Source organism: Aquarana catesbeiana, linkage group LG01 (genome assembly GCF_042186555.1).
Source record: "Aquarana catesbeiana isolate 2022-GZ linkage group LG01, ASM4218655v1, whole genome shotgun sequence".
NCBI classification, from domain to species: Eukaryota; Metazoa; Chordata; class Amphibia; order Anura; family Ranidae; genus Aquarana; species Aquarana catesbeiana.
Window position 1 is genome coordinate 79,494,864 of NC_133324.1, and position 27,360 is coordinate 79,522,223.

Consider the following 27,360-nt stretch of genomic DNA (forward strand, 5'->3'; position numbering starts at 1 on the left):
GTGATGGAGGAATAAAAGCTGCTGTTGTGCCAGTGAGGGCCCAAATATTTCAGCTCCCTCCTCTCCCCCAGGTCAACTGGAAGACAATGTTATATCTTATCATAGTATTTCCAATCACTAGCTATAAAAAAAAAAAAAAAAAAACAACAGCACATTATGTTTTCTTTACAATTGCATTTCATTTTTACTTAAAGCCAACATTTTTTTCAGTTTGTGTCTCACGGGGAAGGGTTCCCCTCAGTTTCTGTCCTAGAGTCACCACAGGGGCCAAAAAGTATGGGGAGATGTCTCCAAAGTCACCAGAACAGGCAACCCAATGGCCTTCACTTGGGACAACTGTGCCAGGACAATAAGATAGGGTAAAGCCTAGTACACACACGCTGAATGTTGGGTGACATCAGCCAGTTCAATAGAATCAATGGCCTGTGTGTATGGCACCTGGTCTGACAGAAGGCCGGCCAGCTTCTGTCGAAGGGTCATGAATGAAAAAGGTCTGCTGACTAGCTCCCGGTTGGCAGTTTCACTGCCAATGGCTGAGAACGCTGACCGGAGTGTCCTTGGGGGGGGGGGGGGGGGGTGTCAGAACAACACAATAGCTCAGCAGATTGTTAGTACAGTGGCTCCAACCTGAACTGAACTGTGAACTGTCAGTTTCTTTTGTTTAACCTGCTGGGGGCACAGACAACAATAAAAACTAGACAGGGGCCTTAACATTTCATAGTTCTATCCAAAAAATTTTAAAAATGTAGTAGGTTTTGGCTTTCAATTTACCATAAGACGGGGTGAATAGAAAAGGGATCTCATGGGCACCTTTACCAGTCTATCAGGAAGGTGGTGGTAATAGTGGCACAAAACTCCCCACTATGATTACCAATGACTTTTTGGAACAATGTTGGTGTAAAATACCTCCCCCACCCTCCCTGAAGGATCCATCCAAAGCAGAAGGCTATATGGGTTGGTATGAATCTTGAAGGAAGCTCACAATCTCATGGCTTCCATGCTATGGGGATATCAGACTAAATGCCTCGTGTGGAGCTGGAGTTGGATGAGGAAGGCACACTCTTTAAAAATGTTTACCAAACACACTGTGACATTTTAGAATTAATTGGCAGCTCTGTTAATCAGATGACATAACCCTTTAAAGTGAACGGTATTGAAGTGGATTCTAAAATGTCACTTATTTCTGCTTACAAAGTAATGTTTTTCAATATGTAGACAGTCAAAGGTGATGTCACAGCAATATTGATTATACAACAAATAGCACCATTAGCAAATAGCACCTCCTGCGTACAAACGCTCAATGTATGAAAACATGTTACACAAATGCTGTCTTCTTACAAATAACAACTGTATATGAGAAATTGATGGTTTTATCAAGGTAAACATCGGAAATAGCAACCTTCCATATCTTTGAAGGACACCTGTAATTTTTCATAAAACACACAGCAAAAAAGAGGGTAAATAAAATAGGCAGTGGGTATCTATAAATTCAGTTATCAAGGTTTACATGTATATTTGGTTGGTAATACAGAGCCTCGCCACTTGTACTAATTAAGGCACCTCATTTTTATTTTTTTTTCATAGTAATAGTGGTGCAGCTTATCACATTTAGACTTTTGCAAGATATACTGTAAGTCAGGACTGCTAAGCGTCAGTCCTGTACCCGATTAAGACTTAAAATCTCCAACCCCTTTTTCCCCCCTGCTGCCAACATGCCCACCCCGTTATCCCCTATACCTACAAATCCCAACCTCTATAACTCTCCTCCACGCTTAACCCCTTCAACCTCGAATAGTATGTTTCCTCTCTTCCTGGAGAAGTGATTTAGCTGCAAATTTGTCTAGAGAGATGAAGATGGTGCTCAGATATGGCCTATCTACAACTTCAACCACTGCTACCCCTATTCCAATGCCATTTTAACCTTGAAAAGCCCGCACCACTGCACCGCTACTGTGTGCATTGAACCCGGTTGCAGGACGGCTGTGGCAAGTACTGGCTACCAAATGCTACAGGGGGTATAGTTTTTGCCCAACCCACATAGTAAGACATCACAGCCATGATATGTGTACAATCCCCTACGGTGACTGTGTTGGGTTAAGGATGGGGGGGTGGTAGAACTGTAACTCAACTGCTTATTTTTACTGCCCCATGCCACAAGTGTAAATAAGCCATAAGGATGATATTCTATGGAAATATGTTTGCAAACAGAACACTAGGCATTTATAAAATGTAGGGAGTATTAACTCAAAATTTTTGCAGAACTATCTATAGTTTGGTGTAACAGTGATGTACTGAGATACTAAATGCCAGTTAAGCCTAGCTTTCTAGACTAGCCTAATCTATTAGCAGTGCTATAGTGACTGGAAAATTGGAATGAGCCACTCAGAACCAGAGCAGACCTTTAGGAATGATACTTTTAAAATTCACCAAACCTTGCCTACCTCTCCTATTCCTTGCTATCATAGCATTATGTCTACTACAACATCACATTACATGTGTACTTGAAGGCACCTCCAATTTTAATTAAAACAGCAATAGGGAGATCTTGAGGATATAAGTGGACGTTTCAAATTACATTTATCTCCATTTAGAGCAATCCCATATTCCTCTAGCAGTAAGTCCACTTCTAGGGCTGTATCTCCCCAGTTCTAAGTGCTGGCCTCCTGAGGATAAGCAAAAGCTAATCAAAAGTCTTAGAACTGGATAACATTGGAACTTACAAAAAGTAGATCAGGGTAATGAAAAGGAACATGGTAGGTATCTTACATGTGCTAGTCAACCCCCCCCCCCCCCCCTTTAATCCTATGAGTGGGAATAAAAGTGGAGTTGCTGTAATTGGTAGTATCTAATGGCATCCGATGTTGGTGAAGAACCTGAGAATTCCGAAACCTGAGATGCAGACACGTTATTTGCCCCATCTATATGTAAACTTCCACCAATTAGAACAGGGCATTTATGCAAGTCAAGTGGGCCAGATGTTCTTTGCCTGCTCTCTCGATAAGCGTAGAACAGTTGCTTTATTGTTTTAAATTAAGATGTCATCTACACAACTAATCAAAGATCAAAGGTTAAGACAAACAACATCTAGTGCCTTTCAACAAATCCCTATTCTTTTCACAGGTGAGTTTCTATTATTTAACAAGCAAAGCACTTCTGACTTGCATGGGTAACACACACACAATGTGGATATACATTTTTCAAGGTTAATCTTTATACAGTACACCTTAATCAATACACAGTATAAAGAGGCTGTATGCTTTACCTACCAATACCATTTTCTAATGTTTAAACTATGTAAAGAAAAAAAGACAACAACCTTTTTTTTAGGTTTGCATAGGTAGGGATGCTTTATGCCGCGTACACACGGTCGGATTTTGTGATGGGAAATGTTCGATAGAAGCTTATTGTTGGAAATTCCGACTGTGTGTAGGCTCCATCAGATATTTTCCGTCGATATTTCCGACAAACAAAATTTGAGATCTGGATCTCAAATTTTCCAACAACAAAATCCGTTCTCGGAAATTCTGATTGCGTGTACACAATTCCGACGCACAAAGTTCCACGCATGCTCGGAGTCAAGCAGAAGAGCCGCACTGGCTATCCCCACAATGGATGCAAAGACAACACTGAAAACTTAACAGGGGTTCTAACCCTCCCACACTGTCCAAAACTCAGAAAAGTTCAGCTTTACATATATTTTGAAAGCTAAAGGTGCCAAATTCTTGCATAATATGTGTTGTCATACTTGCCTTCTTGGCTAGCATGTAGCTGGAGCTCATTAATTCCTAGATCTTGGCAATTCAGTGGGGTTGATTTTCCTAAACTGGAGAGTACAAAATCTGATGTGGCTGTGCATGGTAGCCAATCAGCTTCTAACTTCAGCTTGTTCAATTAAGCTTTGACAATAAAACCTGGAAGCTGATTTCTATGTAGAGCTGCACCAGAGTTTGTACCAGTTTTAGTAAATAATTCCCATTGTTCTTTTGAAAAACAGCAGATTTACTAGCTGGAATACTAGATGAAAATAGAAGAAAGCCTTAAAAGAAATTAAATGCAGTCATCACGTCTAAGAATTGGTCTAGTTTTTGTACATCAACCCCAGTGTCTTGTCCATTTATTGTCTATCTAAGACCTTAGACCACTAATAGGTAGCATAAAGACGTGAACCCTATCAGACCAATAATAATCAATATTCTGAACAGAAATGACTACATACTACATTCCACAACATACAGGGATCTTCAATGTAATACTGACACATAATCATACATAGGTTGGACTTGATGGACTTGTGTCTTTTTTCAACCTCACCTACTATGTAACTATGTAACATAGCATTTACATATCTCAAGTTTCCTAGCTGAGAATTATTAATGCTCAACCAACTATTGTGTTTACAATCTATGTCATATAAAATAAAATTCTGCATTAGGCGTCTTGCACACTGCAGCTTGAAAAAGCTCAGTACAGCTTATGTTTTTACTGAGCTAAAATACAGCCCATTGATTGTAATGTGCCTATGCACACAGGCGCATAAACAACCACCATGTATTCTTCAGTAAAAAAAATAGAAAAATCTGCATTTTTGACAGTAATTTATGCCTCATGCATGCAAATTTGCACAGATTTGACTGTTGACAGTGTCAATGGGAGAACAAGCTACCGCGGATGCGCGGAAATGTGGGCGAACGCTTATGCGCGAAAATACATTTTAAAAAAAATGGATGAAAAAGTAGATGCTCAAATGGGAGTATCGTGTGAAAGGGGTCTTATAGATGAAATGCTTTTGAAAATAAGACCAAAGGCAGTATCAAATTTGCCATAGGACTTTTAATTTGGGTCTTCTGGGGCTATAAATATATGACTATTGAAATATGCAACAAGTAAAACTAAATTTGGGTAGCTCAACAAGGTACCAAACTATCCATACCCAGAATTGTATCTTTAAATGTTAGGAATACAAGAACAATTGTGACCATCACCAAATGGGTAGTTAAAATCAATACATTTATTGTAGAAAATTTAAATTACTGAATTGGTTTGGTTGTTGTATATACCTCCATAATACAAATGGCCTTATATAACTGTGTTACATTTGGGTCCCACAAGATTTTATTTTAGCTTTCTTACACTCTTGAGTTCCCAAATTGAATTACTTTTTTGCATTTGTTATTTATCATATGATTTACCTGAATAAGGTGTGAGCCAAGAAAAAAAAAAGGAAAGCGGTAATGTACACCATATACTGTATTTTTCTTTACTCCTGTTCTGTGAGGACCACTCATAGACATATCCTTAAGTAGCTCTAAATATACTAAATATACTAGGAAAGTTGTGGCATTGCGGAGAGGACTCACTGGTCTCTCTGAAGCTCCTTTTTCTTTACATCCGATATTGTCATCTGGAAATGGACATTATGATATCGCTATAGTTCTGAAACCCACGGGAGTAAAATTTTACTACTCACTAGTAAGGGATAGAAAAACTGTTATTGACCTTTGTGAACCTTTTCACAACTCTGTCGATTTTATCACATAAGAAAGCATATAGTATACTGTAGTTGCCGCCCACATTTGGCAATGGAGGTTTTCGCACTTTGCATTCAGCTAGGGATCCTGGACTCCTTTAAGCTGGAGTCTGGCTGTGTTTTGCATAAGCTAGAGTTGCCTATCTCATCTAGGGTTCTATGGAATCCTGGGGTTCCTCTAGAGCAGGGTTTCTCAACCAGGGTTCCTCCAGCTGTTTCTAGGGGTCCCTTGAACAATAAACAATTTCTGCCTCTCAGATAAACTCCTACCGTTGATCCTTTTTGCTTTCTGTAAGGGGCACATTTTTCCTAATGCCTAAGTGTAAGGAACATTCTTCCCACTGACCATCACACTACTGTATCATGAATTATAGATATAGTAATTTTAAGCAGGGGTTCCCCGAACACAGAAAGTTATTTCAAGGGTTCTTCTTTGTTAAAAAGGTTGAAAAAGGTTGCTAAGGTTTCCTTGAGCAAGGAGCAATTAATGCCTTTCAGATAAGTCACCACTGACATCAGTGATCTCTTTAAAGCTTAGTACACATGTGTAGTAAAGCATAGCATGGGAAAGACACATGGTGTGGGGGATATTGGTGCTGCACTCCCCAAATGAATACAATATGGGAAAGGTTCCCCCATGGGATCATCAATTTTTAAATGAATTCTGGCTAGGAAATCCCCCCACTTACACCTTCTATTGGTAACTATACCCTATGTTTTCTTAATAGAAACTGTCTATTAACAATTTGATGACATTTGAAATGTTAAAATTTAATTTTCTAAACAGCAAACCTATCCCCTAAGGAAGACTGTGACCATGTAGGTCAAAACGCGTCGGGAGTTTTATATGACAGACCCTCTAATATGTGATGCTGTATATAATATTGTGTTTGCAATTTCTGTATTTGGAATGGTATCATATCATACCAGAGCTTATATTTTAACTTTTATGTGTCCAAGCTATGCCAGCTTTTCAATAAAGATCTGTTAACTTATTAATTCCCTGATATTATTAACCTTGCTGCTAACCCCCCCCGAGGAACCTTTCCCATATTGAGGATACTAAAGTACAAAATTCTTGTAAGACAGAATAAAAATTTGGAAGTGATATAATGTGTTGTAGTGTATTTGTATTGCATTTTTGGACGAAAGCTGTATTAATTAAACTAAAATCATACAATCTGATGTCGTACAAGAAGGAGGGAGATTCTTACCACTGACCACAAATGTAAGGAGGCTTCTTCTTATTGACCATTACTCTAAAGTACAGTGAGCTTTAGATATAGTAATTATAAACAAGGGTTCCCTGAGAACAAAAAGGTTTTGAAGGGTTACTCCACATTAAAAAGTTTGAGAAAGGCTGGACTAGAGTAATAGATGACTTCCTAGGATACTTTATCACTACATCTGAAATCAACTTTAAACAGTGCTCTTGTTTTTTCAGAGTAAAACTAATGGCCATATTTGATGGTATCATAAATACAGTTTTTCAAAAATATTAAAAGTATGCATTCATATCTATTTATAACCTGTATGATCCTCCATGATATAAAATGTTATTATATTAGTGTATTGAAAGTAGGGCACCATAAAGATTTTTTTTTTTTATATTTTCAATACTTAACTGCTTTTGCATTTTTGACTTATAAACAAACACTTCTGAGCATGGATAAAATGCAGAGCTGATACATATTCTCCAGAGACCGATGCAGCACTGAACTGTTCGTTATTATTGGTCATCGGCAGTTGCAATACTTAGCAGTGCTTTTGCTTTATGTTGGTTCATAGGCACCACTGTGCTTGTCAAGAACCCTGTTGGTTTCACCTCATCAGATTCTCCAATGATATTGCTACAATTTGGGAATAAAACCTTGGGGTAAGGTCCAGCTGGTCCCCAAATAATGAGTTCAGGTCTTGTGCTGAGAAATAGGTAACTTGGTTCTGTTTTTGGATGACATTCATTGATTTTGTTTTAGAATGTGATATCCTCAGTTCATGTATTGCAGTAGATGGAGAATGAACCAGCCTGATGAGGCTGATGATTGACTCAGCCTCCTTGTAGAGACTCTTCTTGCCTGGTACACGTGAAGCAGCACTGAGACTGAATGGATTTCAACGAGCACTTCCCAATAGACTTCACAGTATTGCAGAAATTAATTGACAGCTTGTCTTTCTTACACAATGGAACATCTGCAAGGAGATAAAAACAAATAAATCTGTCATGCAGGTATTTTGCCAGGAATATTTCTGCTTACTAAAGTTTGGCAATTATGCCATGGAGGGGTTGTTGTTGGTCTTTGTTGGTCTTTATTTTGTTCTGCAGTAAAATGCAGAGAAGAAGAATTTTCACTGAGTATACCAGCATTGGGCTAAATTGAAGTGTCTCATGTGTATTAGTTAATGAAAACCAGAGCAAAAGTGGAAATACAAAACTACAATGTTCCTAACACCCAACCAAATTTCCTTGGCGCCCTTTCATGCTTCTTTATTCCTGTGCTATGAACTGTGACATAAATCAGCCAAACTCTGCAGCAGAAGCATACACAGTCCTGACGCCCTGCAAGGTCATCCAGGAGAGCCTGGATGTCCTCAGGCAGTAGACAACACCAGACTTAAAGTGGTTCTAAAGTTAGAAGTTTTTTTTATCTTAATGCATTCTATGTGTGCAGCAGCCCCCCTAGTACTTACCCGAGCCCCATCTTGATCCAGCGATGTTGCACAAGTGCTGTCTGGGACTCTCCCTCCTCATTGGCTGAGACATTAGTGGGGTGCCATTGCCCCCCCCCCCTGTTGTCAAAGTCAGTGAGCCAATGAGGAGAAAGTGGGGATGGGTCCAAGCCGCGGCTCCGTGTCTGAATGGACACACAGAGCAGCAGCTCAGCTTGGGTGCGCTGAGCCACTGCTCTGCGTGTCCATTCAAAGAAGCACGATTCTTGCTCTGGGGGCACTTGGCAGGAGGAGGGGACAGGAACGCGGGCAAGGGATCCGAGAAGAGGAGGATCTGGGCTGCTCTGTGCAAAACTACTACACAGAGCAGGTAAGTATAACATGTTTGTTAATTTTTAACGAAAAAAGAAAACAAGACTTTATTATCACTTTAACAGAACCAAAGTTGACATAACCCACTCCATGTTTGGGCACTATACAGGCATGGCCAGAGAGAGAGAGACAGTTCTCTGTCAAAGAAGCAGACCACTTACCCCAGTGCTGTGCATAAAATATTTAGCCTGGAATCTGGCCCTTGTTGTACCTGTCTTCCCACAATAATGTTTCGGAGGTTAGCACCCATCTACCAGGCCCTGTACGCTATTTGATAGTAGCTTGTAATTGATTCCTTGCACCTCCACATTTGCCACACCATAAAAACAATGGGGTTACCTTTTTTTTTTCAGGTACTTATCTAGCGCTGTTTATTTATGCAGTGCTTTACAAATATATTGTACATTCACATTGGTCTCTGCTCTTAAAGTGACACTAAAGGTTCGTTTAAAAAACAAAAAAAAACAAACATATCATACTTACCTCCACTGTGCAGCTCGTTTTGCTCAGAGTGGCCCCGAACCTCCTCTTCTGGGGTCCCTCGGCTGCTCTCGCAACTCCTCCCCACATCAGATAACCCCCTGGGAGAGGCGCTCTCCCAGGGGGTTACCTTGCGGGCGTGCTCCCGAGTCCAGCATTCGGTGTCCATAGAGGCCGAATACAGGACTAGGCTACGCCCTCCAGCGCCGTGTCATTGGATTTGATTGACAGCAGCGGGAGCTGCGCCGCTATCAATCTATCCAATCAAGAGGCGGGAACTCCGGGCAGAGAGACAGCGCGTCCCCGTGGGTCAAGTTCTAGGGCTCAGGTAAGTAAAATGGGGGGGGGGGGGCTGGGGGGCCAGTCACTGCCAGAAGTTTTTTCCCCTTAATGCATAGGATAGGTTTACAACCCCTATAAGGAGCTTACAATCTAAGGTCCCTTACTCACATTCATGCCTATGCATACTAGGGCCAATTTAGCCAATTAACCTACCAGCATGTCTTTGGAGTGTGGGAGAAAATCAGAGTACCCAAAGGAAACCTATCCAGGCATAGGGAGAACATGCTACCCCAGGCGGGTAGTGCCATGGTTGAGATTCAAACCGACAACCCTAGTGCTGCTTGGCAGATGCACTAACCACTTAATTAATCATATGACGTCCAGCAGGATAACATGCCGCCGGGGGGGCGCGCATCACGGCGATCAGTGGATCAGTGTGTCAGTCTGACACACCTCTACACCGATCTCCGGCGGAGGCTCTTTACCACGTGATCAGCTGTGTCCAATCACGGCTGATCACGATGTCAATAGGAAGAGCCGTTTATCGGCTTTTCCTCACTCGCATCTGAGAGATGCGAGTAGAGGAGAGCCGATCTGCGGTTCTCCTGACGGGGGGGGTCTGCGCTGATTGTTTATCAGCGCAGCCCCCCCTCAGATCACCACACTGGACCACCAGGGACCGCCACTAGGACCACCAGGGAAGGGGGCAACATGTGGATGGCCAGGTATGTACCCCATGGCCATCCACATGTGCCCAGTCAGTGCCCAATCTGTGCCAATCAGTGCCCACAAATGGGCACTGATTGGCACCATTATATAGCACTGATGCCCAGCAATGCCACCCTTAGGGGCATCAGTGCCATCAATCAGTGTCATCAGTACCACCCATCAGTGTCCATCGGTGCCCATCAGTGCCCACCTATCAGTGCCCATCAGTTCCCATCCGTGCCACCTATCAGTGCCACCAATATGTACCCATCAGTGCACATCATTGAAGAAGAAAACGTACTTATTTTCAAAAAAATTTTTTGCGACAGCGCTGAAAGCTGAAAATTGGCCTGGGCGGGAAGGTGTCTAAGTTCCTGGTATTGAAGTGGTTAAATTTAAATCAGCATCTGAAACGATTGCTCACTCTTTAGAAACCACATAGCACTCTAAAAATTATGTAATGCGTGTACCATGTATTCAATTTTTAATTGTAAATCAAAGATTTTTTAAAAATATTTTTAATGAATAACGTATACACTATAAATGAATTAAAAATCTTCTAGATGTAAAACGTATTTTTTAGTCCTGTACATTTTAAAAATCTTCTCTTTAAAAAGATTACAGTCACCTTACTATTTATCAAGAATGGAGTAACTTTACAGGTTTGTGGACTGTGTGCCACAACGATCAAACAAAAGGAAACAGAATTCTGATCATGTTCATTTGCAAAGCAGTAAAAAGAAGATAAAGTTACAATAATTTAGCTCACTATAATACAGAAAGACACCAGCTGCTTGAACACATTAACATCAAAGATCTCTGAAACCATGTATGAAACTGACTGTGAAATGTCCAATGTTATTTCTGTCCTACGAGCAAAAGAAACTTCAAACACAAGAGGCAAAGTTTCAAAGATGTACGGTAATTAAAGATAAATCACAATTTGCAATATTGATCTTTTATATTGCAGGAATTTGTATTGATTAATGCCTAACACAAGCAGCACATCCATCAGGCAATTCAAAGAATGTTTCTAAGTCAGTAGAAGACGCACAAAGCCCCTGGGAGATGTATAGAACAGCCAAGCATGGTGAGAAGGAAAGTTTCTTTCCTGTGTTTCAAAGTTTTTAACTATCAAGAGTCATTTTTGGCAAGCTTTTAATGCTAAGATTTCTGTACCCTTGATTTTCAAGTAGCAAAGTAATCTTCTGACAACCAAAATTCTACACATTTTCAAAATAAATTGAGAAAAATAAAAAAACAGATTAAGACCACAAATGGATGGGAAAGGAGGAAGCAGCGTATTGTAGCAGGGTATAGGGATGAAGATCAAGTACTATCAGGAACAACATACAGAAAATGGCTCTTCTTATGCCCTGTACACACGACCGGTTTTGCCGTCGGAATAAACTCCGAAGGTTTCTCCGACGGAACTCCGACGGGATTCCATTCAAGTGGTCTTGCCTACACACGGCCAAACCAAAGTCCGACCGTCCAGAACGCGGTGACGTACAACACGTACGACTGGATTAGAAAAAGGAAGTTCAATAGCCAGTAGCCAATAGTGTCCGTCTCGTACTTCACAGCATGCGTCATTTTTGGTCCGTCGAAACAGCATACAGACGAGTGGTTTTCTCGATAGGAATTGATCACGTCGGAAATATTTAGAACATGTTCTCTTTCTAGGTCCGTCATAATTTTCAAAAAAATAAGTCCGATGAGGCATACACACGATCGGAATATACGATGAAAAGCTTCCGTCTGACTTTTTCTGTTGGACATTCCGCTCGTGTGTACAGGGCATTAGACTCTGGTACTTGGAGCACTTGTCCTTATTTTATTATTTTTATTTTATTTTATTTTATTTCAGGTACTTATATAGCGCCGTCAATTTACGCAGCGCTTTACATATACATTGTACATTCACATCAGTCCCTACCCTAATCTAAGGTCCCTAACTCACATTCATACATACTAGGGACAATTTAGACAGGATCCGATTAACCTACCAGCATGTCCTACAGTATGTCTTCTACTGAATACTCCAGTTTCCCTAGCAGTAGTTGTTGCTGTCCTTCCCAGCATGATCCCAAAGACAACCATATTAATCAGAATTCTTTGGTTGCCTTTAGGGTTTCCTTTTATCTTAAAGGCGGGTTCCGGCTGGGAAAAAAAAAATGTAGAAGTCAGCAGCTACAAACACTGTAGCTGCTGACTTTTAATAAGCACACTTACCTGTCCTGGCAGCCCACGATGTCGGCCACCCGAGGCCGACCCGTCCCGACCCGTCCTTCGGCTCTCGGGTCCCGGCACCGCCATTCCAACTAAGGGAAACAGGCAGTGGAGCCTTGTGGCTTCACTGCCCATTTCCTACTGCGCCGGCGCGAGTCGCGCAGCGCTTTGTGAGTGGGACGCGATGTGTTGTGGGACACGCACAGTTCCCATAACACACCGCGCCCCATTCCCCAGAAGACAACGCGGGGAGGAGAAGACTGAACATCACCGCATAGGAAGAGGCAGATTAGGAAGCCTGCCTAGCAACAGCAATTTCAGGTAAGATAAAAATGTATTTATTTTTTTTCCTCCAATTTTTTTGGGAATTTTTTTATGCAATTTTTTTTTTTAGGGTGGACCTCCCCTTTAAACATCTATTGTTACACCATCACTAGTAACTGCATTTCCTCTTCACAACTTCTAAGAAATGTTTTGAGTAGATTATTTAAATTAAAGAATTTGGCTGTCTGTGTCCCACAGGGGACAATCCTTTTACATTTCTGTCCTGGAGACGTAGCAGGCTTGAGAGAAAATATACGTAAGGCGATGGCCCATCTAAATTGTCAGTTGAACATTTTTTTTCCCTAATGCATGTTTTTTCCTCACCTTTTTCTCTGATGGCAACTCAAAAATGTTTGGATTCCCTCCTGTCCCATCTGTCTCTGGGACAATGTCAACAGGAGAAGCAGAGGTGTGAATGTCCACAGCACAGACAGCAATGAAAACCGAAAAGTTTTGTCTTACTTACATTTTAAGTTATTAGTGGGTTTACGTTTAAATCCCTGTTCTGACAGGGAAGGAGGGACAGATCGTTGTTCCTACTGAGTAGGAACAATGATCTGGCTCCTCCTCTAGTCAGTCACATTCCCCTCACAGTTATAAACACACCTAAGGGACACACTTAACCCCTTGATCGCCCCCTAGTGTTAACCCCTTCCCTGCCAGTGACATTTATACAGTAATCAGTGCATTTTCATAGCACTGATCGTTGTATAAATGTCAGCGGTCCCAAAAAAGTGTCCGATCTGAAATTAATAAAATGATAAAAATGCCATAAATCTATTCCCTATTTTGTAGACGCTATATCTTTTGCGCAAACCAATCAATATACAAAATCAACATACACTTATTGCAATATACATATTGGCCTAAACATATTGGCCTAAACTGATGAAGAATTTTTTTTAATTTTTTAATTTTTTTTGGATATTTATTATAGCGAAAAGTAAAAAATATGATTTTTTTTTCAAAATTGTCACTCTTTTTTTGTTTATAGCGCAAAAAATAAAAACTGCAGAGATAAGTACCACCAAAAGAAAGCTCTATTTGTGGGGAAAAAAAAGACGTCAATTTTGTTTGGGTACAGCGTCGCACGACAGCACAATTGTAAGTTAAAGCAACGCAGTGCCGTATCACAAAAAACTGCCTGGTCATTAAGGGGGCAAATCCTTCCGGGGCCGAAGTGGTTAAACAACAGGTGAGAGGAAATCTTCAAATAGGTACACTGGGAACGACTGTCCCTTCACTTTGAGGGATTTCCTATAACTTCCTGTTGCACTTTTGGAACAGAAAGTGATAGGAACTTTCACCATTGGTATAAAGACGGCAAATAAATAAACGAGCAGGGGCTTCAATCCTTCCATATTCTATCAAAAACTATAAACGTATGAGGATCAGCAGTATCAACAGCGGGACAGGTACATTTTCTATCAAAGGCAATTTTATTTTTTTAGGAAACCAAAGAATAGCTTAAAGGATACCTAAACCCAAGGTGGGTAAAAATCGATGATTTAAAAATAAAATTTGAAAAATGTGATTTTTTTTTTATTTAAATCTGATTTTTTTTTAATTAAATCTAATTTATTTTAATAAAATGCTTTTGGAGTACAAATCTATCTAAAGATAGTTTTCTATTTAAGATACATTAATAATTTAGTTTATTCAGCATGAAATGGAGCTTAGTTATGTAGTATGAGGTTGTATATTCTGCAATATTTACATTTTTGGTAAACTCATTCATTCATTCCAAGCTCTGCAAGCTGAGATAACATGCACTGCATTGATGCATTCACACAATTTCACAGTAACCATGAGATAAAACAAAGTTCAGGAATATTCCTTTATCCCATTGTTTTGCAAATCTATGTTCACTACAAACTGCATTATTGAATTGTTTCTGATATCGCTGTTTTACTAACCTGACAGCTTATTATTCTAAATAGGAAACCTTCATTTTGTTTGCAAATATTAAAGATTCTAACTACCAGCAAGAAGGAGTCCTTACATTTAAAGAGCACCTGTCATTTCAGATCCATCATAAAGTGAATGGGACTGTCGGTGAGTCAACAGCGGGTCAGAGGAGGAGCCACTGCGGGACAGAGATGACAGTTGCTGTTAAAATTATGATTTAAATCAAGCCTTTTTACTAGTGATGTAAATCATGATATAAATTGTGATTTAAATCAACTTGATTTAAATCAAATCCACCCTGCCTAAACCTAAGACCAACGATGTAATAATTTCCAGGTACCAGTTCCTTAGATGTGGTGACCTCAATAGTTTTTTTTGTCAATTAGTATAAGAGGTTTAACAAGTACAGAAAATACCTGTTGACCTTGCGTAAAATGCAGCATCCTTAGTAGAGGTCGACCGATATGGTTTTTTCTCTGGCCGATGCCGATGCCGATATTTAGAAATCGCGGTGGCCGATGGCCGATATGTGATGCCGATTTTTTTGGGCCGATATATTTGGCCGATTTTTTTTTTTTCTTTTTTCCCTTCATCTCATAAAATCTAACAGTTAGATTTTTACACTGGGGCGTTTTTCAGGCGCTTTTGGGCTAAAAATAGCGCCTGTAAAGTGCCTGTAAAATGGCTCCCCTGCAGTCTCAGTGTGATATCCCGAGTGCTTTCACACTGAGGCGATGCGCTGGCAGGATGTAAAAAAAGTCCTGCAAATGGCATCTTTGGAGCGGTGCAATACCGCTCCTCCACCACTCCTGCCCATTGAAATGAATGTGCACCGCTGCCGAAGCGCCTGCAAAGCGTTTTGGCAGCGGCGCTTCAGGGGCGCATTTAACCCCTTCCTCGGCCGCTAGCTGGGTTATAAGCGCCCCGCTAGCAGCCGAATAGCGCCTCTAAAATGACGGTAAAGCGCCCCTAAAACTAGCAGCGTTTTACCATCAACGCATGCCTGCTCCAGTGTGAAAGCAACCTTAAGTAATACAGAAATTTTTTTTCATTTAAACATTAAACAAAACAAACCTCCAATCAGTTCACTTGTATGTATAATTTAGAAAACGAAAAAAAAAAAAAAAAAAAAACTAAAATATTAAATACACAAAAACAGGTAATCAAAACTTTTGGACGAAAAAAAATGGGCTAACTTTACTGCTTAGGTTTTTTTTTTTAATTCATTACTGTATTTTTTTTTTTTTAAATTGCGTTTGAAAGACCGCTGCGCAAATACCGTGTGACATAAAATATTGCAACAATCACCATTTTATTCCCTAGGGTCTCTGCTAAAAAAATATATATAATGTTTGGGGGTTCTAAGTGATTTTCTAGCAGAAAATACAGGATTTTTACTTGTAAGCAACAAGTGTCAGAAAAGATTTAGTCTTTAAATGGTTAAACTGAGAACTTCTCCACGGAGTTCAGTCTATTGATAAAAAGAACCTGAAAGATACAATGTATCTTCTTATCAGACTTGGCAGGCTGCCCAGAGGAGGAGAGAAGAAAACTTCACGGATAACTTAAGGCAACTTGCATTAACTTCTATTACAGAAGTCATTTGCAAGTCACGGCTGAAGTTACAATCGGCCTTTTTTATCAGCACAATCGGCCGATGCCGATTAAGTAAATAACGCCAAATATCGGCCGATATATCGGCCGGCCGATATATCGGTCGACCCCTAATCCTTAGTACTTTCTGTTCAACTTACAGAAAGTGATAACAACTTTATCTATCTTTTGTAAACCACAAACCTATCAATCTCACATGGACTGGACATAAACAAAGGCAAATATGTTGGCAGCCTCAATTCACTGCCACTGGCCAAGGGCACGGCCTCTCTTTTGTTAGGGATAGGGTATGCACACACCTGTAAAGCCATAAACTCCATCATATTGTAAATCACATGCTGTAGGGCTGAAGCCCACTTTCTCTGTACAACTTGTCCTGTAGCCCACCTCTGCAAATAAAGGGATGTCCACATGGTTTACTGATTATAACATGGTTAACAATTTGGCACAACAGCTTTTTAATTTCCCATTTAACAGTGCAGAACACATCATTACCACCAACTTAAACTCTTAAAGTCCAGCCATCCTGCCATATGCTCTTACATGAATCCCCCTGTGGTGGGTCCTCACATGGAGTCTCTCACTCTGGGCCTAGACCTGGAAGGCCTACTGCTCTCCAGTCTGCGTAACCATGGCTCTGTCCACATATAGGAGTGATCGTAGCCACCCTGGGACAGGTAACCTGTTAATTGCACAATTAACATATGAAAATAATGGTAAACTGCAATATATTAAAGGTTTGTTTATGGGTTTAGATATGCTTAAAGAATATCTATGTTGTGGTAGGGTTTAGGCAATGTGACGGACCACCTGGCACCCCTCCTGGGTGCCTCCACCTAATGGTGCCTCCTGCCCTCCAAACCCTTTCAGCACACCAATAGCTAATACCTGCCCTTTACCCCAAGCTTCTTACACAGACAAGGTGTTGAGGTAAAAACCAAAGGGATCATTTTATTGAACAGAAAGACAGTTTTTATACACTTCAAAAACAGGGACAGTCCCCAATGAAAAAAAAAACAAATATTACACATTTAGGTAAACATCCCACAATGGTTATGTAACGAGGTAAAGTTGACACCAGACTAATCACATCAGGAGAATTAGCAAACTGACAGAAACAATTGGTGACTCAATTAACAATGGGAGAAAGATACTTAACAACAAACACATAACACTTTAATAAACAGCAGTAGACCCCAGGATCAGGTTGTGTTTAGCTGATTATCGTCTGCTTAGAGTCTCTGAGTCTAGGAGAGGGTTGAAACAGTCAATGCTGTTTTGGGCACAGAGGCCCCAAATCTGTATCCAGTTTCTCTAGTTCTCTGAGTGTTTCAGGGAGACATGGACTTGAATGCAAAGCAAAACTACTCCAAAGGTTCCCCAGGCACTCACCTCCCAAAGAATAGAGCCCTCTCAAATGCCCAGGGCCCAAAGTCAGCACAAAAGAGGCTAGCCTGCAGTCCCCTCCAAAAGCCCCTGTCCCGGTTGGGCTTGTCACAGGCAGATCAGTGGCAGGCCTAATGTGCCCTGTAGTACAAAAATCACCTAAAAATGATACATCGATTTGCCGAAGACATACACTTTTGATGACAGTTCCTTACATATCCCAAGGACTCTATTGCTGAGATTTCTGTGCTAATTCCTGGGTCTACACACTTGCTCTGGCTATTACGAGAGGCTCCTACACTCCTTGCTGTAAGCACTGGCCTTTGCAAAGAGGTCTAGGCTTCATTTCTAATGAGAACCCCTTCTGGACAGATTTACCCTTTAATATGCCCTTTATTTAATTTTTTAAGGTTGTAAGGTATGTAGGTGGACAAAAGTGGAGTCATGCTTTCTATGGTCTCTTCCACCTACTCTAATTATGACATTTTTAACCACTTGCCGACCAGCCGCTGTCATTATACTGCGGCAGGCTGGCACGATCCCGTGAGCCGTTGTAGCTCTACCTCGGCTCCTTTAAGTGGGATAGCACTGCAGGGGTGCCGATACTCGTGGCCGACGGTTGTGACGAGGCAGAACAGGGACGTGTGTATGTAAACACACAGATATCCGTTCGGTTCTGTGAGGAGAGACATTGTGAGTTCCTAATAGCTAGGAACCATGATCTGCTCATTTCCTCTAGGTCAGTCCCCTCCCCCCACAGTTAAAAACACACACGAGGGAGCACAAGAGGTAAACACACAAATCCCTGTTCTGATAGGGAAGGAGGGACAGATCGTGTGTTCCTACTAAGTAGGATCAGTGATCTGGCTCCTCCTCCAGTCAGTCACATCCCCTCACAGTTATAAACACACCTAGGAAACACAATTAACCCCTTAATCACCCCCTAGTGTTAACCCCTTCCCTGCCAGTGACATTTATACAGTAGTCAGTGCATTTTTATAGCACTGATCGCTGTATAAATGCCAATGGTCTCAAAAATGTGTCAAAAGTGTCCGATGTGTCCACCATAATGTTGCAGTCCTGATAAAAATCACAAATCGCCGCCATTACTAGTAAAAAAAAAAAAATAATAATAAAAATGCTATAAATCTATCCCCTATTTTGTAGACGCTATAACTTTTACGCAAACCAATCAATATACGCTTATTGATGATTAGTGATTTTTATTACCAGAAATATGTAGAAGAATACATATCGGCCTAAACTGAGAAAAAATTAGCTTTTTTTTAAATAAATGGGGATATTTATTATAGCAAAAAGTACAAAATATTGTTTTTTTTTTTTTAAATTGTCGCTCTTTTTTTGTTTATAGCGCAAACAATAAAAACCGCAGGGATGATAAAATACCACCAAAAGAAAGTTCTATTTGTGGGGAAAAAAAAGGATGTCAATTTTGTTTGGGTACAGCCTCGCACGACCACGCAATTGTCAGTTAAAGCGACGCAGTGCCGAATCACAAAAAATGGCCTGGTTATTCAGCAGCCAAATCTTCCGGGGCTGAAGTGGTTAAGCGTGATTATATAATTGTGCTAATCTGCTGCAAAATCAGAGATTGTTTTCAAGACTTCATAACAGAGTGTTCACTATTATGCAGAACAGATATTGATTGTGGGCGGCTGAAGTGGGTTTTTTAGATTTCTAATCTGGTTGAATAGTGTCTGATTGCTACTCTGTCGCAGTAAGGAAGTCTTGTTACGGGTTTGACTTACTTTTTTTTTCTTTTCCCAAGGTTCGAGTGATCCGTGTGACAAAGATTTGTAGGTATTTTTTTCTGAAGTGTGTAGATTTGAGGGCCAATTTGAAGACAACCCATGAGCATACAAATAAAGAAATAAAAACGATCAGTTTATTTTTAAACCTATTTCCGGGGGAAGGAGAAACACATTGCTGCAGGTGCGTGCTAGAGGTGGCCATTACAGAAAGAATGGAGATAGTGTTCCAGGCATGTGCCTTTAGCTACCTGCACTTCATACCTCCAGCAATGTATCTCCCACTCCAAGTGACCGATTATCTTTAAAGCAGAACTTCAGCCTCAAATAGGATGAAAACGAACAGCTCTTTAAAAGATAAAATTAGAAAACCATCCTTTTACTGCAATATTCACCTTCAATCCTGAGATTCTCCCCACAGTACTTCTGTCTGCTACTAGATGTCCTCAGTCTGGTGGCTAGCATCATTCAACCCACTTCTACTGAGCCCAGCTCACCCTGGACCCGCCCCAGATTATGACTGGACAGTGAAAGGAGAAGCAGCATAGTGATGAGTTCATCTCTCCGTCCCTCTGCTTTCTCCTCCAATCAGCATGCTTTTTGTAGTAGTTAATAGCTTGGCTTATTTCTTTCAAATCATCTTACTTTTTTCTGTGCTCTCCATCCCTTTTATCTTTTTAAGTTTTTTTTTTTTATTTCCACTAATGTTTTACAATGGATCTTGCAGGGAGAAATATCAAATGTAGCACAGGTACATTTTAAGAGGGCTATAAGGAGCACGTATGTGGAAGTATTGACATGCAAAGGGGACAGTGATTTCTAGCAGTCATATGTTATATGTCCCCCAGCTATGATGTCTGACTTGTCTGCTTTCTCCAATAAGCCCTGTAGCGCATTTGCAGTCTCTGACCATCTCCTGTTACATGTCTTCAGTCTCTGACAGCTTTCTGTAGCACTGAATTCACTTGTAAGACAGGCTCTGTGATTAGCTGGATGTTTGAACCAAAAGCACAACACCCCACCCTCGCTTCTGTCCTTCTTGAACAGTGTCCCTTCTGCTGAGGCCAAACCCCCTATCACCCTCCGCACCAATAGTGAAGGATCTGCTGGTTTTGGTAGATCATAAGCTTAATGATAGCATTCAATACCAAGCAGCGGTTTCCAAAGCGAGCAAAATCCTTTCCTGTATTAGGAGAGGTATGGACTGTAACGCGAGAGATATACTGTATATATTATATATTTTTTTAATGTTGTAGATGTTACAGTGTTTAGTAGGTAGCTTACCGGGTCACAGGTGCCTAACAAAAACTGGAGGCCATGGATGAAATCTTGAAGTATGATAGCGGAGCATTAAGGCATAAATCAGTAGGATGATCAAATTTGAAAAAAAAAACCTTTTTTTTATTTTAAGTTGACCTCCAGACAAATACTTTATAGACACAAATTAATGTGTAAGCAAATGCTTACAAGTTGGTTAGTTAGTTTCTTCAGGCTGACCAGGTAGGATGGGGTTAAACCAGTCTCTGCATTTTCCAGGGCATTTCTGGGCTCTGCTCTCCACCCTGTGCTATCAATAAAAGGGGGGAAGGCTCTGCTCAGGGGCTTTCTGCCGTGGCCTGCATGAGAAGGAATCAAGAGGCCAAGCCTAAAAATGTAACCACCAGCAACATATGGAGCACACTCTAGGAAAGTCTGCCTAGGCAGGACTCTTGGACTTTCACCTTTGGGAAGGTACGCACCAGGCAGCCTGGGTCTAGTTAGAGAGGAAAAAACTATTTTTGCACTGTTATGCCCCGTACACGCGGTCAGATTTTCCGACGGGAAATGTTCGATGGAAGCTTGTTGTCGGAAATACTGACCGTGTGTAGGCTCCATCGGACATTTTCTGTCGGAATTTCCGACAAACAAAATTTGAGATCCGGATCTCAAATTTTCCAACAACAAAATCTGTCGGAAATTCCGATCGTGTGTACACAATTCCGACGCACAAAATTCCACGCATGCTCAGAATCAAGCAGAAGAGTCGCACTGGCTATTGAACTTCATTTTTCTCGGCTCATTGTACGTGTTGTACGTCACCGTGTTCTTGATGTTCAGAATTTCTGACAAGATTTGTGTGACCGTGTGTATGCAAGACAAGTTTGAGCCAACATCCGTCAGAAAAAAAAACATGGATTTTGTTGTCAGAATGTGCGATCGTGTGTACGCAGCATTAGACTGTATTGTCCAGTAAAGTCTGATCAACTGTTTCATACCTGGCATGAGGTTATTCAAAAGGGGTGCTTGGAGGTACGTGGCATATCTAGAAGAACAGGGCCTGTAAGCACATATGGGGGTGAAGTGAAGGGAACAAAAAGCCACAACAAAGGCTTAACTGAGCAGAATAGTTGGCAGGAAGTGTGTAGTTGCTATGGGTAACCATGAACTGGTTGAAATGTAATAGGAGCCAGACAGCAGAGAGCGATACCAGGCATGGGTGACAGGTCTTCCAGTTATGAAGAGGTTGATGCCTTAGTTCCCCAAATGCAATCGGGACCGAACCCACGGTACAGAGACCCCTTGGACCTAGCTGCATTAGAGAGAGAAAGGAGTTAATTAAGTGCACGTATGAGGTCCGCACTTAATGCACGGGACCCCATTGTGTCACTGGGAGTGAGGTGGCTGAGGAAAGCTGAATTGGTGGAGCAGGACACAAGCACAGCGGTGTCCCCTTCTAAATGCTACATTCTGGAAGACAAGGTGTGCAGCAATATGAAGCAGAGTGCTTCTCAGTAAGAATCCTCAAGTTGTGACACAGCTGCACAAGGTGTGTGGCTCACTTCTAAGTTGGGGTTCCACCCTAATGTTGAGTTCAGATGACAGCAGCCCCACCTGGTTCCGGGCATTGATGAGCGCATACACAAGAAGAGGTACCCCCCCCCCCACATGCAGGGTGAGTAGTCACCGGCCACAAATGGATCTCTTTATTCATCAATATGTCATTATTGCATTATTTTAAATGCAGTGTAAGTAGCTGAATTTTACTTGTTATTGGCCTCTTGCAAACTCCTATACAACAGAACTCAAACATGGATAGGGATAAGCAGCAAGATAGGCATAAGCAGTTGGGCTGCAATGCTCATGCGCAAACAATGAAGATGTTGACAGGAAGAGAGAGCCTCCGAGGGTCATAGAGATGGCTGGGGACCATCTGTTCCATGGCTAGCTCTATAGTAAACCGCCGCCGCTGGCGGATTCATTCTCCGACTCCCCGATCGCACCGGAGAGACTGAGGAAGCACTGGAGCACAAGAGACCTCCCCTCAATCAAGCTGCTAAACAGCCGCTATGATGGCTTTTACATCGCAGGGAATTGTCAGCCGAAAAAAACAAACATATCTGGATGATGCCTGTAGCTATAGTCATCATCCAGATATCTCTACTTCAAGTCCCTGACGTCATATGATGTCAACCTGGGGGAAATGGTTAAAAGCCTTTACAGGTTATCAGATTAGAGTTAAAGTGGTTGTAAAGTCAGAAGATTTTTTTTATCTTAATGCATTCTATACATTGAGATAAAAAGCCTTCTGTGTGCAGCAGCCCCCTCAGCTCCCCCCCCCCCCAATACTTACCTGAGCCCCATCTCGGTCCAGCGATGTGCACAAATGTCTTGGTCATCCGGGACTCTCCCTCCTGATTGGCTAAGACACAGCAGCGGCACCATTGGCTCCCGTGACTGTCAATCAAATTCAATTAGCCAATGAGCAGAGAGAGGTGCAGAGTCGAACCGTGGCTCTGTGTCTGAATGGACAAATGGAGCTGCGGCTCGGGTGTCGCCATAGCAAGCTGCTTGCTGTGGGGGCTTTCAACAGGAGGGAGGGACCAGAAGCACCAAAGAGGGACCTGAAAAGAAGAGGATCTTGGCTGCTCTGTGCAAAACCATTGCACAGGGCAGGTAGATATAACATGTTTATTATTTTCAAAGAAAAAAAAAAAAAACGAGACTTTAGTATCAGTTTAACCATGAACTATGGCCCTAGAATTATTACCCTCACTCTGACATTCACAACGAGACCTCACATGTGCGGCGTAATTGATGTTTATATACACGTGCTCGCCCTACGCGTGCTTTTTATAGTATGTGTCGGGGTGACTGTGTGCGTTTACATTTTTTTTGTAATGATTTAAATTTTTATACTATAATTCTTTTTTTTTCCCCTATGTGACAGCATGGACAGGTGACAGGTACTTTTTATGGAGACATTATCTCCCCTGCCCTCCAATGCAGTTATTCAAACACAGAAGCAGCTGTGAGCTTGATTTAACCAGTTGTCTGTCATGCCCTTTTATACATACAGTGGAACCTTGGATTACGAGCATAATCTGTTCCAGGAGAATGCTTGTAATCCAAAGCACTCACATATCAAAGCGAGTTTCCCCATAGAAGTCAATGGAAATGAAGATAATTAATTCCGCATTGACTTCTATTGCATGCAATACCGCATGTGGCCAGAGGTGGGGGGGCACCGGAGAGCTTTAGAAATACTCGGGGACAGCTCTGGAAAGGCTCGGAAACACTCAGGAACAGAGTTTTTCCAAGTGTTTCTCAGTATGTCCGAGTGATTCCGAGTATTTCCGAACGGCTCCGAACTGTTCCGAGTGTCACTAGCGCCCCCGCACCATTGACGAAATGCGGTACTGCACACCCCATTAGCTTGAATTCTGCTTGTTTTGCGAGACAACACTCACAAGCCGAGTCAGAATTTAAAAAAAAAAGTTGCTCGTCTTTTAAAACACTCGTTAACCTCGTCACTCATTAACCAAGGTTCCACTGTACCTTGGTAGACGTCCAATTAAACAATAAATGTGTATTAAGCTGTTTTTCTGGAGTTCAGCTTTAAAACATTTGTGTACATATTTTTTTTACCAGCTATTAATTTTTTTGCTTCCTATTACATAAGGATTTTCTTTTCCACCTATGAAATATTTTTTTATGCATTGGCGTTTCTGAACAGACAGGTCCAGTGGGGCGGCTAGGTCATCTTGACATGGCTGAAAAGATATATGTACGTTTATAAAATTGGTAATTTATAGCAGTAACTCATGCACAAAGGGAATCATGTTTTCCTCCGGAACAGGTGGATTTTACAACAGCCTTAGGACAAGAATCAAATCTGATATCCAACGTCCGGCATCTGTCATGTTGTGCCTAATTAGGGCAAAAGGATGCCAGTTCCATACAGAGCCTGGCATACTTACAATAGTCATCCTAATACATTCTCCAATAAACCCGGAGATATATATAAGGCTACAGAAAAAAAGCTAACTTTTCTAAAGAAAATCTAGGGGATATCAGACAAAGCTTATATTATTCCTCATATTTAAAAGATAGAAAAGAAAAAGGATACAAAGTTCAAGCCCAAAAAAATCCCTGTGGATGACTACATATGCTATAGAAAGAATAGGATTATAGAACAGGATTGACATTGGGCACGTTTCTCTTCTCTTCTTTTTACTTAAAGCGGACCTTCAATTTAAGATTCCCGAATCTTATTTTGTACCCGCTCCTTTGGCAGATTCACTTTTTTTGTTATATTTGGTAAATACCATTTTTTTGTCATCCCTGTGCTTCCGTATTTTTTGCCTAGGTGAGCATGATGTTTGCTGTCAGGGCTTTATTTCTCACAGAATAGGTGCCGGAACTTCCACCTTCGGAGTCACCCCTTGTCTCCACCCACTGCCCACCTCTGAGCACCGTCCCTTGATTCCACCCCCTACCCACCTCCCAGTACCGCCCCTTTTAGAGAATACAGAACCATGTATTATTTTGTGGTGCTAAATATTTGTATGGAATTTGTTAATGAATAAGAAAAGCGGTAAAATATAGCTCATGTAGCCAGCAACAATAGACCCCCGCCATTAACAATATATCCCCCACACAAGAATAGACTCCCCCAGCACCAATGGACTCCACCAAAGCAACAATAGACCCCACCCCAGCAACAATAGATCCCCCACACAACAATAGACCCCACCCCAGCAACAATAGATCCCCCACACAATAATAGACCCCCACCCTGCACAGTAACAATGGACCACCCACAAACAAATATCACACCCAGCAACAAAAGATCCACCCCAGCAACATTAGACCCCCCCCCCACAGCAGCAACAACAGATCTCTCAGCAGGCAGCATCAATAGACCCTCCAGCAGCCAGTAACATTAGACCTCTCCCTCAACAGTAGATCTCTACCGGCAACATAAGACCCCTCCCCCCAGAAACAATAGATCCCCCACCAGCAACAATAGACCCTCACACAAAAAACAGATCCCTACCTGTGACAATAGATCCCACTAGACCTCCAGTGCTGGAACTGCGTTCCCCCACATTCCCACTGAAAAAAAAGCCCTGTTAGCTGTACTTGGTGCCCAGCCCATACAAGGAATTTGTAGTGTCCACGTTACCGATACTAAGGCAATATGTAAATGAAATCATTTCCTGATATAGCGCTGACTTTGCACGCCTTAGATTGGTGACACACCCAGTGCTCTAGCAGAGAACCATTACATTTACACATTGTAAGGGCAATGTAAACACCATTAATCCCACGCATGCACACCTAGTACAGCCAACGCGAGCATTGGTGTCCAGAGTGCTGGGTGCACATGGGTGGGATTAGTGGCAATCATTTTGTTTACATGCTTTTTTTTTTGCAATGAGGTTATAATGGCTCCTGAGGGCTACAGTCACTCCTTTCAATTATCCTTGATCTGTGTTCTTGTTCTCTTAAGGCCCATACACACGATCAGACTTTTTGACAACAAACATGCAAATTAGCTGTTTTGGAGCAACATCCGACCGTGTGTACACTCCATCGGACAAACTTTTTCTGTTTCCATCGGACTTTTGTTGGCTGAGCAAACGCACAAACTTTCCGGCAACAAAAGTCCGATGGAGCAAAGTCCAAAACCATCAGACTTTTGTACAAACTACAGTACGCAGCCGCGAGAATCTGGTTCTCGGCGACAGGGTACTGTACATCTCGCGCTGGATGCAATAGGAAAAACACATTTTCCTACTGCGGCGGGCAAAGAGGGAATTCCACTTTGGGGGAATACCATGAACTCGGTCTGGTATGGATTGTAAGGGGAACCCCTACGCCGAAAAAACGGTGTGGGGCCCCCCCAAAATCCATACCAGACCCTTATCGGAGCATGCAGCCCGGCCGGTCAGGGCCCCCCTCCTGATAACTGTACCAGGCTGCATGCCCTCAACATGGGGGTGGGTGCATCGGGGGAGGGGGGCGCCCTGCGGCCCCCCCACCCCAAAGCACCTTGTCCCCATGTTGATGAGGACAAGGGCCTCTTCCCGACAACCCTGGCCATTGGTTGTCGGGGTCTGCAGGCGAGGGGCTTATCGGAATCCGGGAGCCCCCTTTAATAAGGGGGCCCCCAGATCCTGGCCCCCCACCCTATGTGAATGAGTATGGGGTACATCGTACCCCTACCCATTCACCTAGGGAAAAATAGTGTCAATAAAAAAAACACACTACACAGGTTTTTAAAGTAATTTATTAGGCAGCTCCGGGGTCTTCTTCCGACTTCGGGGGTCTTCTTTCGACTTCGGGGGTCTCTCCGGCGTCTTCTCCCGGTGTCCGGTTCCTCTACGCTCTCTCCAGCGTCTTCTCCCGGTGTCCAGTTCTTCTCCGCCCTCTCTGGCCTCTTCTCCGGTGTCCGGTTCTTCTGCCGGCTCCTCCTCTGTCTTTTGCTGCTCTTTTGCTAGCGGTGGCCCGGTCTTCTACGTTGTCTTCCTCCCTCTTCTTTTCTTCCGATGTTGACACGACGCTCTCGCGGAGGAGCCGGCAGAAGAACCGGACACCGGGAGAAGAGGCCAGAGAGTGGGAGAAGAACCGGACACCGGAAGAAGAGGCCGGAGAGAGCGGCGAAGTCGGAAGAAGACCCCCGAAGTCGGAAGAAGACCCCCGGAGCTGTCTAATAAATTACTATAAAAAACCTGTGTAGTGTTTTTTTTTATTGACACTTTTTTCCCTAGGTGAATGGGTAGGGGTACAATGTACCCCATCCTCATCCACTTAGGGTGGGGGGCCGGG

General features: G+C 42.1%; 1 protein-coding gene across 1 annotated transcript in view; it reads right to left on the reverse strand.

Moving 5' to 3' along the window:
* Positions 1-6,552: 6,552 nt before the first annotated feature.
* ADAMTS12 (ADAM metallopeptidase with thrombospondin type 1 motif 12) overlaps positions 6,553-27,360 on the reverse strand; it is an 808,982-nt gene continuing 788,174 nt past the window's right edge. Inside the window, exon 24 of the mRNA XM_073620835.1 lies at positions 6,553-7,717. Within this exon, the coding sequence (XP_073476936.1) occupies positions 7,575-7,717 (143 nt within the window). The 3' untranslated portion in view covers positions 6,553-7,574. The remainder of the gene's footprint in view (positions 7,718-27,360) is intronic.